This window comes from Lepidochelys olivacea (genome assembly GCF_965140295.1).
Source record: "Lepidochelys olivacea isolate rLepOli2 genome assembly, chromosome: 8".
NCBI lineage: Eukaryota > Metazoa > Chordata > Testudines > Cheloniidae > Lepidochelys > Lepidochelys olivacea.
Genome location: NC_140418.1, coordinates 106,918,721 through 106,937,074, shown reverse-complemented (window position 1 = coordinate 106,937,074; position 18,354 = coordinate 106,918,721). Strand labels below are relative to the sequence as shown.

The window sequence follows — 18,354 nt, the reverse complement described above, 5'->3', positions numbered from 1 at the left end:
GGCTCATTAGCCCAGAAAGCTGGTTCCATGCCTGCCCCTCTGGGACCCAGCCTCCCTGGGGAGGGAGCAGCTGCCATGTGCCCATCGGCCTGGGTGCTTACATTGGCATCCACCAGCGCAGAGCCGGAGTGCCCCTTCCCAGGCCCCGGGGAGAAGAGCAGCTGGTCGGACCGTAGGGCAAAGCAGGCTAGCTGGAGAGAGACTGGGACAGGGGCGATTTAGCGGGCAGCCTGCACCCAGTGCCACACAGGGAGCCAGCGTCGAGGGGGCCCAGGGCTGCACCATGGCTCAGCCCAGCTGGCTGGTCGCGTTCCTTGAACGTCTCCTCCCCCTGCGGTGGGCACCAGGGCCAGGGGCAGAGACTGGGGCGTGCTGTCCCCCCAAAACTGGATACGTCGTAGAGGTGACGCTTGGGGGCACCCAGATTTCTCCCGTCTGGGGGGCGATTGGTGATGCCAGGTGCTCTGTGCATCCGGGCCAGTTTCCCCACACGGGACGCCTGGGGGAAGGCGGCTCCTGCACCTCCCAGCACGGCTCCACCTGGGGCCGTTTCAGTTTTACTAGCCCATAAAATGAGAGACTTGCCCCAAACCCGGGTCTGGACGGGCCCAGGTGCGGATGGGTGCCGGTGGCCTCGGGTGGCAGCGGGGCACGGGCTGGGACAAGCCAGGGCAGGGACGGAGGGAGGGGGAGGTGCTGAGGCAGATGGGGAGGGGCAGGCGTCAGCGAGGGACTGGGGTGGCGAGGGCAGCGCGTGTGTCTCTAGGCCCCGGAGCCGGGCTCAGGGCAGGAAGGCGCTCGGGTCGGGCTGGTTTCTATGCTCTTGTTGAGCTGTAAGGGGCCACTGCTAAACATGGCGAATAACGAAGTTAAAACAAAAAATGAGGCTGATTAAATAAGGAGCGTGACCTGACCTGTACCGGTGATTTCACGTGCCCGGTGGTAAAGGGCCACTAATCGTCGGTGACTCAGAGCTAGACCGAGACCTGTTATTAACAGGATTGAGCCAAACTCTGCCCCTGGCCAGGGCGGGGGTGGCTGGGGGCCCGTGCAGCGAGGGCGGAGGGAGGAGAGGGAAGGGGCTGGAGGTGGGGGTAGGGGCAGGATGAGCAGGTCAGAGGGGGTGGGGGGCTGCAGAAAGGGCAGCCTGAGGGTCCTGATCTTGGCACACAGGGAGCGAGAGGGCTGGCGCTGGGGCGCTGGGTGAGGAAGGAGATCTGGGCAGGCCGGGCCCAGGATGTGCCAGCCACTGGTGCCCAAAGGACTCTGAGGACATACTGGGGCCACCGGCCTATGCACTCAGCCAGCCCCGCCCGGGGGGCAGTGCAGCCGATGGGTCCCAGGGCTGGGGGCCATGGGTGTGCGGGAAGGCCTGGGGGGAAGGGAGGCTCCGGCACTGCCCAGAGAGGAGCTGCCCGGTGCCCAGGGCAGATGGGCTCAGACGTCTTGCCGAGGATGTACCTGGGCATTGCTCCCCCGCACACACACTGGGGGCTCGGAGCGTCTCTCTAGGCTCTCGCCCCTCACCCCCTGGTGCCTGCGGGCAGCCTGGTGGGTCTGCGGGGCCTGGCTCCGCGGCTGCCCCGTGGAGAACTGGGCCTGCCGAGGCCGGTACCACCCCGCACGGTTGGGCGATGGCGTCCCTAGCGAGCTGCGGCCCCCAGCTGCTCCCCCCCCCAGGGGCTCTGTGGGGAACAGGAGCCCAGCACCGGCTGTTCAGTCTCTTCTGACATCGTCAGGCCCCATTTGCGACCCACACCTGTCTCCATGGCAATGCCTGGCGAGGTCACCGCCCATCAGCCCGGCCATCTGGCTCTCAGGCGGGCTCCCCTCGGCGGTGTGGGAAGCCAGCGCTCCCCTACGGCCCGGGCACCCTGGGCTCATGCGGGGGGCCGGGGCCGTCTCCCCTCCAGCCCTTCACCCAGCTGCCCCAGCCGCGGTGCGGTTCTGCCAGCGCCCTGGCATGGACCAGCCCTGCCCAGCCTGCCCCACAGGGGGCTCGCGCCTGGGTCCCTCTCTTCCCCATGAGACGTCCCTGCCCTGGCCGCCCGGCTTGCTGGCGCTGACATGCCCCCCCACTTAGCTCGGAGCACCCCAGCTGTTCCCGGGCAGGCGGGAGCCAGCCAAGCTCCCTTTTGGGAGAACACGTCCAAGGTGCCCAGCGAGGCGTGAATGACAGACCGCGGAGGGGGGCTGGGCTTTCTGGAGACCATCTGGGGTCCGGGGAGTGGGTGGAGGAGGCCACACGACCACACGTCACAGCACACGTGTATGGGCACGGGCCAGCGCCGGGCTGTCACGCGCAAGGACACGTGGGCGCCAGCTCGCCAGGCAGCATGCGCCTCCGGGTCGGCCCCGGCCTGCCCCCACTCGCCAGCTCTGGCAAAGCCAGAGAGACGCCAGCAGCATGGGGCTGCGGGGGGCGAGGAAATGCCCAGGGGACGGGGAGGTGGGTGACCCGAAATGCTAATTGTAAAGCTGCCCCATGTGGGCCGTCACCACCTGCATCCGAGCCACGGCGCTGGCCCAGACCCGGTGCTCACTCCCTCCCGTGCTCCCATCAGATGCCTGAGGAATTACACAAACAGCCGCCAGGCATGTTCCCCTCTTGCCCCCGCGCTGGGTGTGGCTGGGTCCCCTGCAGCCCTGTGCGGTCACACAGCTACGGTGGTTGTTCTGGCCCCAAACCACAGACCGGGGGGAACGACAGTCCCCACTACCCAGACCCTAGAAATCAGTGGGGCAGCCTCAGCTGGACGCCACCTGGAGCACCAGCCACCCCACCCCGTCAGGAGCCAGAGGGGGTCAGAGACGAGCAACGGGAACAAGCAGGGGCCCTCAGAGAGGAGACGGCATCCAAGTCTGTAAAATACTGACTGGGCCAGAGACAGGGTTTGGGCCCGGCTGCTCCCCCGTCTCCCAGCTACGGCCCCTCCTTTGCAGGGTTCACTGATTGTCACCCAGGGTTCACCGATTGGACCCCTCCAGCCCAGTCCGATAATCCAGGCTCTGTTGTTAGCTACCGTTGCGTTAACAAGGAGCTAATCCAAGTGTAAATCCAGGCTGTCTCAGCGTAAGGCAATGGCGTGGAAGATACGTGTGTGTGTGAGTGTGCACCGGGAGCCCAGTCCAGGAAATAAGCCACAGCCGTCACCTGCTTTTGCTTTCAGTACTCTTATGTCCTCCTTCGTTGCTTTTTTCTGCCTCCCATCCCCTAATATCGATGTTGATATTTACCCACAAACCTACAGGGTTACCTTTGTGTGCTGATTTTCACCCAGTTATTATCCTAAACCCTGATCCATCCCCAGGAAGTTTTAAACAAAACACCAACGGAAAACAAAGGGCTTTGCTCCCAGCACGAGACTCAGAGGCCATTTAATTAAATGGAAAGGGGGGAACTCAAAGGCCATCACAATCAGCCGGTGGAACTCCCTGCCACAGGAAGTCGAGGCCAAGACCTTTGTGAGGTTCAAAGAGGGACTGGATGTTTGCGCGGGTGACAAGACACTCCAGAGATCTTGATAAAGATGCCGGCGGGGAGAGTGAAAACAGTGGCGGAGACCAGAACGAGACCTCCCATGGGGTGGGTCAGCCCCCATCTGCTCTGGCACCAACCTCTGCAGCAGCCGGGCTGGTGGAGACAGCGCGGGGGCTAAGCGCGCCTGGTGACTGCTGTGTTCGCGGGCTAAGGCTGGGGCCACATGCACAGCACTGGCCAGGACCTCCCTGCCGCTCACCTGCCCGGACCATGGGCACCTCCTGCCGAAGGTCTCTCCCCCTCCCCTGGTTGGGGTATCCACACAGGGCTCCCCCGCTCTGCCTTTTTCCTGGGGGTCTCTCCTCCAGCACTGGGGATCCCGGCTTCCCTGCCTCTCCCCCTCCCCCCAGAAGTCTCTGGTCCCCCATTCATTCATGCCCTTTCCTTGCTCCCCCTCGAGGTCTCTGGCCCAGCCCCCCATGTTGCTGGGGAGGGGGGTGTCTGTGCGCTCCCTTCCTTTCCTCCCTAGGGGCATTAGTTCTCCCCCAGTCCCTCATTGCTGAGAGGGGGGTTTCAGGCCGCATTGGCTGCCCTCTGCCCTACAGCGCCCCTGGGAGTGGGGTGTCCGAGGGGCCAAGGGCAGGCAGTGCCCAATGGGGAGGAGCGACGGACAGCCCCTCTTCCCATCTCTCTGGCCTGGTGGCTCGGGACTGGGCCAGACCTGGGGGAGCACAGACTGCTCCCCACACTGCCTGGGGGCTCTCCCGGGTGTCTCCCCTGGACCAGCCACGAGATCCCAGCTTCCCCAGCGGGGCAGAGTCCCGCCAACCCCCACTCCCCCGCCCCATGCCACTGGCCCTCACCCACCAGTGCTTCAGCCTGCGGGATCACCCCCTCCCAGCACTGCCCGCCCCCTCTGCCGTCCCCCAGCCACAGCAGGCCCTGGCCGGAGGGGTGCCAGGGGCTATGCCTGCTGCCCCCCTTGAGCCTGCCCCAGGGACTGGATGTGGGGGATCCCGTGGGACCCACTGCTGCCTTGGGATCCCCACAGAAGAGCAGCGCTGCCAAGCCCCCTCCAGCTGGACAGCCGCAGCTGCCTCCACTCCCATCCATGGGGCTGCCCCCTGGCAACACCTACCCCAGCCTCGGCCCTGGCCACATGGTGCCGCGTGGAGCTCACAGCAGCGGCCTGGAGGTTGGCGCCAGGTGCCACGGGCCAGGGCAGCCCGTGGAGGGCTCCAGCCCTGGGGGAGGCCCGGGGCAGCGTGCCAGGTGCAGGCAGAAGGCTCTGGGGGTGCCACGGGGCAGCCCCTCCCCAGCTGGGGTGGAGGATCGGGCCGTAGACCCCCTGGCTTCGTGACACCAGCGGTCACGCTCCTGGGGGCACCAGTGGGCCCCGAGGGTGGGTGCAGAGTGGGGGCCTGGGCAGGCCCAGCTGCTGGTGCAGAGGGGCACCGCTGGGCACCGTGGGCCCCGGGGCCAGGCACAGCCAGCCCTGAGCTGACTCTTCCATTCAACGGGCGCGGACTCCATTTTCCCGGGGCGCTCAGGCAGAAAATCCCCCAGTGCCCCCCGCCCGGGCGGCCCCTTGCTACGCTGGGCCGCGCGCTCCAGCCAAGTGTGGCCCCTTGGCGCCCCCTCGCTCCCCCAGGCCAGAGCTCCCCCCAACACTGGGGTGGGCCCTGCCCCTGATGAGACAGCAGCCCGCTCCCCCGCTGATCTGCCCGTGCTGGGAGTGTGGCCCAAGGAGCTCCCTCCTGCAGTGGGGTACCAGCACCCGGGCCTGCGCTGCCCGGACTCTCGCTGGGCACAGGGGCAGCGGGCTGCCGTCCTCAGGCCCCTCTGCAGCCCCTGCCCCTGAGAGCCAACGGGACTCAAGAAGAGCCCACCAGCTGGGCACGGGGCATGCGCAGGGTACTCTCCTGGCCTTCGGGCACTGCCAGCCCTGCCTCCTCCCGCCCTGGCATCAGCACGGCTCCCCAGCCTCACCCCTCCAGAGCCCCAGGGGGCACAGGATCGGGCCCATCCTCCTCGCCTCCCTCTCTGGGGTGGGGGTGAGTTTGCCCCCTGAGCGCTGAACGCCCCCACGCAGAGCCAGGGGGAGAAGTCTGGCTACGGCAGCTCCCGGGGCTGGCACAATATTTGCACACTTCAGCCCTGCTCTGTTGGAGCCCCTCAACCCCGACCTGCAGCCCCTGGCTCTCCCTGGTGCCGTGTGGGCAGCCGGGCGCCGGGCAGGGCAGAGACGTGGCGCTGGGGCAGCCAGTGCAATGGGGTGCACAGTTAATGCCCCACAGAGGCATGGGGCAGTGCCCCCACCCAGAGCTCTGGGCAGCACAGACTTGGAGGCCATGAGCCGGGGCCCCAGGCTCAGCCCTCGAGCCTGGGACCAGTGTGACTGGCCCCGGGCAGGCAGATCCCCACACGGCAGCCGCTCCCGGAAAGGCCTTGGGGGTGCTAGCAGGGCCAGACACCCCAGGCTGGCACCGGGCCCCCGCCAGGGTCAGAGGCTGCCCTGGTGAGCGCTGGGCCCTGCCTGCAGTCACAGCACCGGCGGGGGAGGGTTGGGGGGGGACGCACCTGCTGGCAGGATTAGGGGGCAGGGCTGGGCCACGGGTGCAGCTGGGTTTACGATGCTATTTCTATGGCCTTGGAGGCTATCCAAGGGGATTAGCTCCCTTCCTTATGGCCCCGAGAGCTCAGCAGCCACCGCCTCCGGCCCAGGGCAGGGCACCACAGGGAGCCCCTCCTGCTGGCCCCCCAGGACCCCCATTCCCCGCGTGCTGCTGGGAGCTGAGCTGCGAGCAGTCACCCAGGGGGGTCCTGACCTACCCCATCCCAAACAGGGCTGTGGGCTGCCACCTCTCAGCCCTGACAGCTCCCGCCTTGCCCCCCGCACCGCTGGCTTGCCCCCCCGGGACCCTCTCTACCTCAGCCCTGCTTGGGGGCCGGGGCACCCCTCCCCGACAGGGAGAAAAGGTCACAAGCCCAATACCAAGAAGGAAGGGGGCTGGGTGGGAAGCCCAGGGCTGGGATAGAGGGCGCTGCGGGTCAGGATTGAGGGGCATCAGCAGAGCTGGGGGGGGCCAGCCAGGTGACTTCCAGTCCCTCCTCCCCTCACTGACATCCTGCCTTCCCGAACTGAGCTGGGCTTTGGGTATTTTCCAGGAAGTTGTTAAAGATTCACCCGGAGAGGATCTGGGACCTCACGCCTGCCTGGCTCCCTGCCAGCCCCCCATCCCCCATGTATCGGTGCCAGGGCTTCCCTGCACAGGCGTTTGTGCCAGCCCCCCCCCCGCACACTCAGGGGTCACTGCTGGGCTCCCCCCAGCTCAGGGAATTGCAAAGCAGTGTCTGGGGTGCTGGGAGGGAGTTGTGCCAGGGCAAAGGGGAGCAGGGAAGCGCGTGAGTGCACGGGGGTCTGTGCGTGAGCGCACGGGGGCAGCGCATGAATGCACAGGCACATGAGCGTGAGCAGCTGTGTGCACGAGGGCAGCCTATGCCCCACTGCACTGGGGCGGGGGGGCTGGAGAGGCCAGCCAGCGTCAGAGCCTGGTGACCTGTGGGGTTGGCAGTGCTAGCAGGCCAGCCTCCCCCTGGTGCCCCGCAGGGCAAGGGACTGGAGGCGGGCACCGGTAGGCACGGCGTGTGCGTCGGGGGCTCCTATACTGCATGAAATATATGCCCACCTGAGGCCCAGTGCCTGTTGACAGCGAGCCCGGAGCTGAACCCAGGGCCACAGCGGCCGCCCCTGCCAAACGGGCAACATAGCAGCAGACTTCCTCACCATGCCACGTGCTGCCAGCCACAGGTGTGTGTGCAAGAGCGGGTGTGCGTGCCCAGAGCCGAGAGGTGTCAAAGGGGGGTACCCGTCCTGTGCAACTCAGCCCCCGTGCCACCCCTGGGGCCCAGGCCTCCCATTGCAGTAGGCACAGGGTGAGATTCCCGCCCGCTCTGGGCAGGGAACATGAGGGCGAGCCGGCTAAGATCAGGGGGTTTATACCACTGCCCATCACCACAGCCTCTGGGCCCCTCCACCTCAACCAACAGCAATGGCCATGGGGTCTCTGGCTCCTCAGCCTGCCAGGGGGAGATCTCGGCTTGAGGGTGGGGTATTCAGCTGGGCGTGAGCTGGTCACCCAGGGGCAGGCTGTTACAAGCGGCAAGGCTATGGGGCCCTGCTGCCCGGCCAAATCTGCTCCTCCCAAAGCCACCGGGGAAACAGCCTGGCCCCACAATCGCCAGGCGTGTCCCTCCCCGACGCCCATCAGCCCCGGCCCGGCTGCCGCAGAACCCTGCCCGAGACGCTGCAGCGTACTCCACCCCCAGAAGGTCTCCTGGTCTCCGCCAGCGAGAGGTTGGGTTTGTCCCTGACTACGGACAGCTTCGCGCTCGCCACGATAACGCCCAACACTCCAATAGCCACCGGAACAACCCAGCTCTCGCTTGGCCCCAGAGGCCCCCGTGCCAGGAGTCTCTCCGGCTAATCACACCCCGCCTGGTGCCTTTCCCCCTCTCTGTCTCGCTGCACGCCCCGCCCCCGGGGGACGCAGAGACATGGCCCCACGTGCTGGAGCAACCTGCCCCGGGGCAGAAATGGAGCCCGGAGCCGAGCCCAGCCCCAGCGTGAGCACCCTTCCCCCACCCACGCAGGGGGGAGCTCACACAAACACTCCTCTGAACGGGTGTGTGCAGAGCGCACGCGCGTGTGCACAGGCAGGATTGTGCGTGCGTAGGAGCACCACACACACTCGCTGGCATACACCAGTCCCTCCCCACCAGCTCTCATGCTTCCCAGGAAAGTCCTGGCTCTGTTCCCTTTGGCTGGGGCGCAGGGCTATTTTGGGAGGCCCCCGGGAGTGGGAGGGACCAGCCCCCGATTCCTCCTGGGATCTTTATTCCCATCTGCTGGGGAAAATAAAACTACAGCCAAGCCCAGGTGCAGGGAGGGGCCGGGCCGCCTGGACCTGCCGGGACCTGCACCTTCCCCAGAACCCAGTGATGCTGCTTTGGGTACCGGTGACATTATCGCCTGTTGCCAGGGGAACAGGAGGGCTGGGCAGGTGAGGGCAGGCGAGGCAGATGGCAGGCTCTGGGACAAGCCCAGGCTCAGTCGCCGACAGGGAGAGGGAGGCCCCCGGGCGCTGCTCCCTGCACTGCAGGAGACTCTCCCCTGCTGGGAGCAGTACGGGGTCCTGAGACGCTGCGGTGCGTCCAGCGGGGGCCGTGGCACACGCGGGGCAGGTCACCAGCTGGGCGCAGCCCACACACTCTGCTTGGCCCAGAGCCGCGAGGGCCACAGCGCCCCAAGAGGCCTCTGCTGAGAGGGGACTCCTGGCCCCCCGCTCGGGTGGCCGCTGGCAGCGAGCGACAGGGGAGGGGGCAGGGTCAGCGGCTCCCAGGAGAAGAGGTTGAGATGGGGGAGGCTCCGGGGCAGGCATCACATCTCCTGCCACGTCCCCAGCCCGCGTGGGGGGGGGGATGTGGGGAGGCAGAGCCAGGCTCTCCTCCTGCCCCGCAATAGGGGGATCCCGCCCCGGCCTGCCTGGGGGGACCCCGAGCCCTGGGAGGCTGCACTGCACCCCCCCACACAGGAACCCCTGGGGACAACTCTGCAGCGCCCTGGACTAGAGACATCCTCTCCCCTTCCCCACCCCTCACTGCAGATCTGCCCAGCCCCACGCCACACCCCAGGGCAGGGCGGGGCTCTCCGAGCCTTTTGCCCCCACTCAGCCCCCTTTCTGCACCCTGCCACGGCAGCACACGAGAGGGGCAAGGGAAGGTGCCCGTGGGCCCCAGACACCCCCGGTACTGTCTAGGCTCAGGGTCAGCGCCCCTTTGTGAGTGGGGGGGCCACAGCCGAGCACAATGGAGACGACGACGGGGGAGGGGACTCCACTCTGCGTCCGGAGGAGCCCGGGGCACGGGTGACAAGGGAGAAGCAGAGTGCCTGGGAAGGCGATACCACGGACACCACGCCAACAGGCCCCCCAGAGGTCACAGGAGTGGGTCCTCGTGGTCAGAGCACAGTCCTGTGAGCCGATCGGCCCCTGGGTCCAGGGGCACCGTGGGAGCCGATGGGAACGGCAGCAGCTCCTGCTCCCTGTGCACGGGGCCGGGCACGGGAGCCTGTGGGGCCAGCCCACCGGTGAGTGTGCACAGACCTCACGCGAGCGGACGTGCGAGGCCGGGAACCCTCGCTCCGGAACGCGGCTCCTCGCGCAGCCCAGGGCAATCCCTGTCGTACGAGCACCACGCGACTCGGACTCCCTTGCGGGGGGGCTCTCGCCACGAAGGGTTAACAGGGCACACACTCACCCCCCCAGTGCATGCTGGGAGATGGAGTCCCTATGGGCCACCCCTCGGGCTCACAGCAACTGCTGCCAGGGGCCCTGCCAGAGACAGCCCCAGGGGGACCAGCTGGGACCATCCAGCTCGTGCTTCCCAGGGGAAACCGAGGCACAGAAAGGGACGGAGCCTTCACAATGAGTCAGTAGGGAACCCAGGAGTCCTGGCTCCCGGTCCAGCGCCCTCACCACTGAGTAAGAGGTGTTGTTCTGGGGATGGCTGTGCTCAGCCCTGGCACTTCCAGGGCAGCCCCCGCCCTCCCCTGCCAGCCAAGCCCATGATGCAGCCTCCCCACCCCTCCAGAGACAGCCATGGGCTTGTGCACAAGACTTCCCGCTCCACGCCCCCAGCCGGAACTGGAGAGGGGGGCACAGCGACCGGGAGGGAGGGGGGCACAGCGACCGGGAGGGAGGGGGGCACAGCCCCCCATCAGCACACTCGATGCATTCCAAGGGGAGCCAGCAGCGCCGAGATCTAAATCGCACTCTGCAAGCTGGAGTCAGCCCAGTTCCTGCCCGGATCCCGCGCCTGGCGCCCCCCCCCCGCCCCCCCCCGGAACAACGGGGATGGGCAGTGCCAGAGCCACCACACGGAGAGTCCAGCAGGGCGCCGTGGGGCAGAGCCCAGCCCTTGCACTGGCACCAACTGGGGCATGGGGTGGAGCTGCCGATCCCCCCACAGCTGCCCAGACAGCAAATGGAAAGCAGGGGCCTCCGGAAATGCCATGGACAGACCCCGGGACAGAGCAACTGCAATGCCAGCCATTCCCCCAGCCCCTCCAGGCCAGCCTGCCAGACAGATGGGGAAACTGAGGCACGGGTCGGTGGTGGAACGCAACAAATCAGGATAGGACCAGGAAGAGGACCCAGGAGTCCTGACCACCAGGCTCCTGCTCCAGCCTCTCCCTCGTGACAGCCTGGCCCAGAACAGTCAGCTCTCATGCTCCAGGGAGTCAGGTGGCATCGCTCCCGCAACCCTCCTGCAGTAATGCACAGCTGGCCTTCCCAGCTTCTCCCAGAGACTTAGCCTGCCAGCCACTGACCCACAGGGTGCCTGGCACCATCCAACCCCCAGCAAAGCCCAGGCAATGGGACCCCCAGCACTCACCAGTAACCCCCCGCTGCATTTATCCACCATGGCTGGGGGTTCGGGCATGTTCTGCGCAGCCCGCCACGGGGGCTCCTGCCTGCCCACTCTCCGTCTCGCTGGCTGCACCCGGCTGGCACGGAGACGTCGGCACCGAGCTGTTCAGTCCACAGATAGCGCAGGAGAGAGCTGGGGAGAAACAAGACGGGAGTGACTTGCGGTCACGGGGGAGCAGAGCCGGTCGGGAAGCATCCCTGCCCCCACCCTCATTGGGAAGCACTCCCACCCCTACCCTCCTGGGGGGGGCACTCTCTTCCTGCACCCTCCCGGGGGGGCACCCCATCCTGCACCTCCAAAATCTGGATTCATTCCTAGATCAGGGCCCATTCCTCTAGTCAGGCTGGTCTCTGGGGGGCCACTTCTTGCCATCAGAGAATCAACCGTCTTGCAGCTATGCTTAGGAGAAGGCCCAGGGCTGCGCTAGCAGGGGACTGCGGGTTGGGACCCAGGGGCACGGACAGAGTTTGGGGGGCAAGGCTGGGCTAGCAGGGGGCTGCGGGTTGGGACCCAGGGGCACGGGCAGAGTTTGGGAGGAAGGGCTGGGCTAGCAGGGGGCTGCGGGTCGGGACCCAGGTCACGGGCAGAGTTTGGGGGGCAGGGCTGGGTTAGCAGGGGCTGCGGGTCGGGACCCAGGGGCACGGGCAGAGTTTGGGGGGCAAGGCTGGGCTAGCAGGGGGCTGCGGGTTGGGATCCAGGGGCACGGGCAGAGTTTGGGGGGCAGGGCTGGGCTAGCAGGGGGCTGCGGGTCGGGACCCAGGGGCACGGGCAGAGTTTGGGGGGCAGGGCTGGGCTAGCAGGGGCTGCGGTTCGGGACCCAGGGGCACGGGGAGAGTTGGAGGGGGGGAGCTTGCCCAATGCTCACCCCACACAAAGACTGAGGTGAAGATGGCACGTGGCTGTGCCTGGTGCTGCCGGGGGCAGAGGGACTCGGCCGGAGCAGGGCCGGCCTGGAGCTCAACTGCCGTGGAGGGCACAGATGGGAGGCGATTTCCTTCTGCCCCGCTGCCCCCTGCATGCTACTGCCTGGGTCGGAGCTGGCAGCCGCTGCCAGGGACCAGCTGCTGCCAGACCTGGGGGGATGCTGCCACCCCCCATTCCTCAGCGGGCCGCGCGCTCGGGCTGCCCTGCTCACAGTCTGAGCCGCTGCTCGGGCCCTGACCAAGCCCTGCCTTGCTGTCACCGCGCCTTGCCCCCAGTTCGCCGGGCTGCCAGGAGCCCTCTGGCCAGGGCCCAGACTCAGCACCACCTGCAGGGGCAGGGCCACCTCAACAGTGCCCCGCACTCCCCTGCCCCTTGTCCTGCACCCCAGCATGGCTCCAGCCCCCGCCGGAGGGCGAGTTAGGGCCAGGGGAGGTGCCGGGGGAGTGGGGCCACCCCCTGGCAGGGCCTGGAGCAGGCTGGGGTGGGGGCGTTGGCCTGCAGGGAGGAGGTGGGGCTGGAGCAGGGTGCAGGGCCCCCGGAGCCAGGCCAGCTGGGCTGCAGCAGGACCTGAGCGGGGGAGATAAGGAGCAGGAGGCACCGCCCAGGGCCAATGGCTCCTGGACCAACCCCCAGCCCCTGCCTCCTACCCAGGAGCTCTGAGGGTGCAGGGAGGGGGTCCCGGGCAGGGGCCCAGCGGGGGCACAAACCCAGGCACAGCCCCCAGCCCTGCCGGCCTGGTCAGGGCACCGGCTGCTTGGAGCAGGTGCATTACCGGAGCATTACAGAGCAGGCAGGGTGGGGGGGTTACTCAACCCCTCCCTGGTGCTGAGCCCAGCCCAACGCCCTGGGCCATGCTCCCAACTCCTTTCTTCCCTCCAGGAGGCCCCAGCCCACCCTCCCCCATGGCTAGCAGGGCCCAGCTGCTGCTGAGCTCCGGGGTCGGCAGGGATCTGGCTCCGTGTCGCCCCCCTGTCCTCCCCGCCCCCCTGTAAGGATGCTAGAAAACCTCTCCCAGCATCTCGCTGCACCAGCAGTCACCGGGCCCTCAGTGCGGCGCTATTCAGAGAGGGGCTTCCGGGCGAGACGGGAACCGACAGCCTGCCTGGCACACAGGACACTAGCCACCCCAAGCTACCTTCCCTCCTGCTGCCCTGGATCTGCACCGTGGCCACCGCAGCCTGCCTCTCTGCCCCTCCTCTCCCCACAGGAGCCTCCTTCCCCTGCCTCTCCTAACCTCTGGTCTGGTCAAAGAGCTACTGCCCCCCACCCCAGAGGTGGCTGCATTTCAGTGGTGAGCGAAGGGTACAGTCCCAGCTACCAATCCTCCGGGATGGAAAATGCCACCACCAAGCTTGGGCTCTGGCAATTTGCATGTAGGCAAATCAGGTTTCTGCTGTCTCTCTCCCACCCCAGGCCCAGCCCTGCTCACTCCCATGAGGGGAGGGACATAAATCAGAGCCACTGGCCCTGCTCCAAGCACTGGTGAAGACCCAGTTCTAGATCAGAATCCAAGTCAGAAAGGCCCAGAGCGCAAGGGCGGAAGGAACCACGCCGACGATTGTCCCACCCGACACCCTGTCTAGCACGGCCCAGAGAACGTCACCCAGGTACCCTGTACTGAGCCCGAGAATGTGTGTCTGGCAGCAGGGCTGGATCTGAGAGCAGCACTGCCCAGGGCCCATTCACCACCCATGCCACACACGTGTGCCTGGCTTCTCATTGTCATTTGTCCGGCCACTGGTTCTCATTCTCTGGTAGGTACTGGCCAGGGGGCGTAGGGCATTGTACAGAGATGCAGGGGGCTGAGACAGAAGGGGAGAGGTAGCATCCCTTTAAGAGTTAAAGGGGCTCTCTCATCTCCTCCGGAACTAGATCCCGGGGCGGTTGGCAGCGGTGCCATCCCTTTCAGAGGGGACTGGGCTCTGGCACGGCGTCCTGCCTCTCCAAGACCTGCTGGACTACACTGTTCCTTTCAGAGGATCAGGCCCAGACAACTGCCCTTTCAAGAACGAGCTCAGGGGTGCATGGCCCCTTTAAGGGCTGGCGCGGGCTGCGTCACCCACAGATGCCTGACCATGGACCTGGCTCACCGGGGCCTGACACCCAAGTGCTCCTGTGACTTCAAAGTGGCCAGCAATGGAGAATGCATCCGACCCTCAGTGGGGGTATGGCTCCCGCTTGGGGCTGGACTCCGACCACAGGCGAGGGGGGAGAACATCCCAGAGAGTGGCAGGAGAACTGTGTCTTTCAGGGAGCCAGAGGCCTTCCTGATGCATGAGAGCTGATGCCCCTTCCTGCAGCTCACACAGCTACCCCACTGGTCACACGCTCAGCCAGCCCCCTATAAACGTAGCCTCAGGTCCGGATTCTGCAGCCTCTGGGGCAGGGAGCGCTGTGGGTCACATGGCGCATTGTGAATTGTTTCCTTTTTGAGCGTCTGTCAAGCCCGCCGCACTGCAGGGTCTGGGAATCAGACGAACCGGACCTGCCCACTCCTCTGGCGCTGGCCTTCTGTCTGCCACGGGACATGGCACCCCCAGGCCCTGCCCTCCCTCCCAACCCCCCCAGGCCCTTGGCACTGACCTTTCCAGGTGCTAGCACTAATCACCACCCAGCGCCCACGAGCTCCAAGCCCGTCCCGTCTGGAAGCTCCAGCCTCACTGAGCCCAGCTCAAGTGCTCTGCCCACTCCCACTCCCACACAGGGCGATGGGCATGACTGACCAGATCCACGGCCTGGCACCCCCCGCCAGCGCCACCCCATCACGGCCCGTCCTCCCCCCGTCAGCGGCTGCAGGCTGAGGCCAGACGGACTGGCAATAAGGTGCGCATGTTTCACGGCCAGAGTAATTATCTGTTGGAACAATTTCCCCAGGGTCGGGTGGATTCTCCAGGGCTGGCAACCTAAACCAAAGTTGGCTGTTTGTCTAACAGGAGTGACCGGGGGCAGGGCTCTGGTCTGGGCTGTACAGGGGGTCAGACCAGGTCACAACGGCCCCAGCCCCACACCAGCTCTGGGATGCCGCCCCCCAGCCCGTGGAGTCAGGGGCTCTCATGGCTCCTCTTGCTGCCCGGGGTTAGGAACCCCCGCGCCCCCCACACCCAGTAGGGTCTTAATCCAACATAACACTTTGCCCTGACTCTGAGAGGCAACTGACTGCAGGGGAGAGCCCCCCCACATCCCTATAGGGGGGCCAGTGGCCCCCCAGGAAGGAGAGCCCCTCAGGTCCCTATGGGGGGGCCAGTGGCTCTCAGGGAGGAGAGCCCCTCAGGTCCCTATGGGGGGGCCAGTGGCCCCAAGGGAGGAGAGCCCCTCAGGTCCCTATGGGGGGGCCAGTGGCCCCAAGGGAGGAGAGCCCCTCAGGTCCCTATGGGGGGGCCAGTGGCCCCAAGGGAGGAGAGCCCCCGGTGGCCCCAGCTGAGCCCAAATCCATCCCCAGTAGAGGCTCCGGCTCCTTTAAGCAGCGGGATGGGGGGGGGGGTTACATCAGCTGCCACATGGTTACTCCTCGGCCCTGCCCCTCCACATGCCGGGTGGAAAATTACTGAGATGGGGACCCCCTGCCCCGCCCCCCTCGGGGTCCCCCTGCCCCCCGGCCCCGGCTATGACCGACCCCGGCCCCCCGGGTCTCCAGCGGGCGGAGCACGGGCCCCGTGGGAACAGCGGGGGCTACCCAGGCTAGCTCCGGCCCCCGCCGGCCTGGGGCGACCCGAGGCGGGAAGATGCGGGTCGGGCTCGCCGAGCCTCAGAGCAACTAACGTAACCAAGGAGCGGAGCTACCCTGGGCCCATGGGGAGGCGAGGGGGCCCCATGACCCAGCCCCCCCCGGGCACCGCCCCCTCCCCATGAACCACCCCCCCTCCCCTGGGCACCGCCCCCAGGGCATCCCCCTTCCTTGGGCACCGCCCCCACCCCATGTACTGCCTTGGGCATCGCGCCCCCCCGGCACCGCCTCCCAGCGGTGCTGGAACAATTTTGACGGGGGGGGGCTGCTGACGGGAACCATGGAAACCATGGATTCCCTGTTTGTTGTTACTACTCCAAGCCAGGGGTGCGGCAGCCCCCCTAGTCCCAGCGCCACTGCCCCCCCGCCCCCCCAGCTCCTGCCCCCCCCGGACACCGCCCCCCCAGCGCCTGACATACCCCCCCCATGTACCGACCCCCGGGCAGCGCCCCTCACTGACCCCTCCCCGCCCCCCAGCGCTCTGAGCCCCCCGGAGCCAGCTCCGCCCGGTCTCCCGGACCGGCAACAACCAGCGCACGGGGGGCAAAGCGCCGCCTCCGGCGCCCCCCAGCCCGACCCCCGCCGGCCCCCAGGCTCTGCGCCCCCCGGCCCCCCGCCCCCCCCAGCTGGTTCTGCGCCCCCTCACTGGCTCTGCGCCCCTCGCCCTCCAGTGACTCTGCGCCCCCCGGTGCCCCCTGGCTCCGCACCCCGCCCCTTACCCCCTCCATGCCGCCCGGGGCCGGCTCCCAGCCCGGCCAGGTGGATCCCCGCGGGGACGTTGCGTCAGCCCAGGGCAGCCCGGATCCAGCCCGCGGGCCCCGCTGCTCCTTCCCCGCCCGGGCTCCGCTGGGGACGCGGCGGCTGCTTCGCGGGGCTTCTGCTGCCGAGTTGCGGGAAAGTTTGGGAGGCTGGGGGGCAAAACCAGGCAAGCCCCGCCCCGCCCGCCGGCCCCGCCCCCCGCCGGCCGGCTCCAGCCCCGAGGCCCCCCGCGCCGCGGCCCCGCGCCCTCCTGGGGCTGGGGGGAGTGTGCTCCGCGTTCCTTCAGTGCGCGTGTAAACACAGCCTGGTGTCAGCCGGGGGCGGGGAGCTGGGCCCGCCACGGGCACGCAGAGCCATGGACACGGCCACACACACCCCGCCCTGGAGACACACACACACACAGAGCCATGGACATAGCTAGACACACACACACACCGCCCTGGAGAGACACACACACAGATACACCCTGCCAGGGAGAGACACACACACACCCCGCCCTGGAGACACACACCCCGCCCTGGAGACACACACACACACAGAGCCATGGACATAGCTAGACACACACACACCCCGCCCTGGAGACACACACCCACACAGATACACACAGAGCCATGGAGAGACACACACCCCCTGGAGACACACTCAGAGCCCTGCACGCAGATCTAGACACACACACACACACACAGATACACACAGAGCCATGGAGAGACACACACCCCGCCTTGGAGACACACACACACACAGAGCCATGGACATAGCTAGACACACACACACACCGCCCTGGAGAGACACACACACAGATACACCCTGCCAGGGAGAGACACACACACCCCCCGCCCTGGAGACACACACACACACAGAGCCATGGACATAGCTAGACACACACACACCGCCCTGGAGAGACACACACACACACACAGATACACACAGAGCCATGGAGAGACACACACCCCCTGGAGACACACACACACACAGAGCCATGGACATAGCTAGACACACACACACCGCCCTGGAGACACACACACACACAGATACACACCCCGCCCTGGAGAGACACACACCCCCTGGAGACACACTCAGAGCCCTGCACGCAGATCTAGACACACACACGCACCAGCCTGGAGACACACGGCTACACACCGCCACGGGGACACACAGAGCCCTGGGCACGGATAGCTGCACCCCCGCCGCCTGGGGACAATCACACACACGCACCGCCGTGGAGACAGGAGGGGACACCCCCCGGGCGCGCACGCAGCACCATGGACAGACCCCGAGCCCTGCGCACAGGCTCCGCCAGGGCCGAGCCCGGGGCTCTGGAACCCGCTGATCCGGGCTCGCCGGGCCCTGCTCGGCTCCGCTCGGCCCGAGCTCAGGAGCCGGGGAGCGCGCCCCGAGCCTGGCGAGCCCGGGGGCCGCAGACGCGCGCTGGGCCGGGCTCGGGGCAGGCGGAGCTGCGCGCCGCTTTCCCAGCCGGGAGCTGGAAGCGCTCGGCGGCAGGAGGGGCCCCCTCGCCCTCCCTCCCAAATCCGGACCAGATGTTTCCAGCGAAGCGCAGGAGGCAGGGACGCAGATGGGGCTGCAGGGCCCCCAGCCCCCGGCCCCGGGCCGGGCCAATTCCCCCTGCCGCGCTCCGAGTGAATTCGGCCGGAGAATTTGCTAACTCCGCTTTTTCGCTGCCTGCCCTCCCCTGAGCCCCGGCCCCCCGTGTAAACACCTGCGTCACGCGCGCTCTGCCCTCCGCCGAACGGGGCAGGGCACAGCTGGGCGCCTCCGAGTCACCATCGGCTTCGCTTTCATGCCGTGCCTTCCCTGCCAAGCGCCGCGGAAACGTGTCTTTGGACGGCCCGTCTCTCCTGCCCCCTGCCAGGGCCATGCAGCCACCTCTGGCGTGGAGCCAGCCGCCGCACAGCTGCTGGGGCAGCAAGCCAAGCCCAGTGCCGCAGGAGGGGCAGGGGGCGGTCGGGAGGCCGGG

The 18,354-nt window shown here is 67.3% G+C and overlaps 1 protein-coding gene across 1 annotated transcript in view; it reads right to left on the bottom strand.

Annotated features, from left to right (window-relative positions):
- Positions 1-16,518, bottom strand: part of SLC6A9 (solute carrier family 6 member 9) — a 52,463-nt gene extending 35,945 nt beyond the window's left edge. The window contains exons 1-2 of the mRNA XM_084637215.1: positions 16,340-16,518; positions 10,937-11,104 (exon numbers count right to left, since the gene is read on the bottom strand). Of these exons, the coding sequence (XP_084493341.1) occupies positions 10,937-10,984 (48 nt within the window). The 5' untranslated portion in view covers positions 10,985-11,104; positions 16,340-16,518. The remainder of the gene's footprint in view (positions 1-10,936; positions 11,105-16,339) is intronic.
- Positions 16,519-18,354: the final 1,836 nt, after the last annotated feature.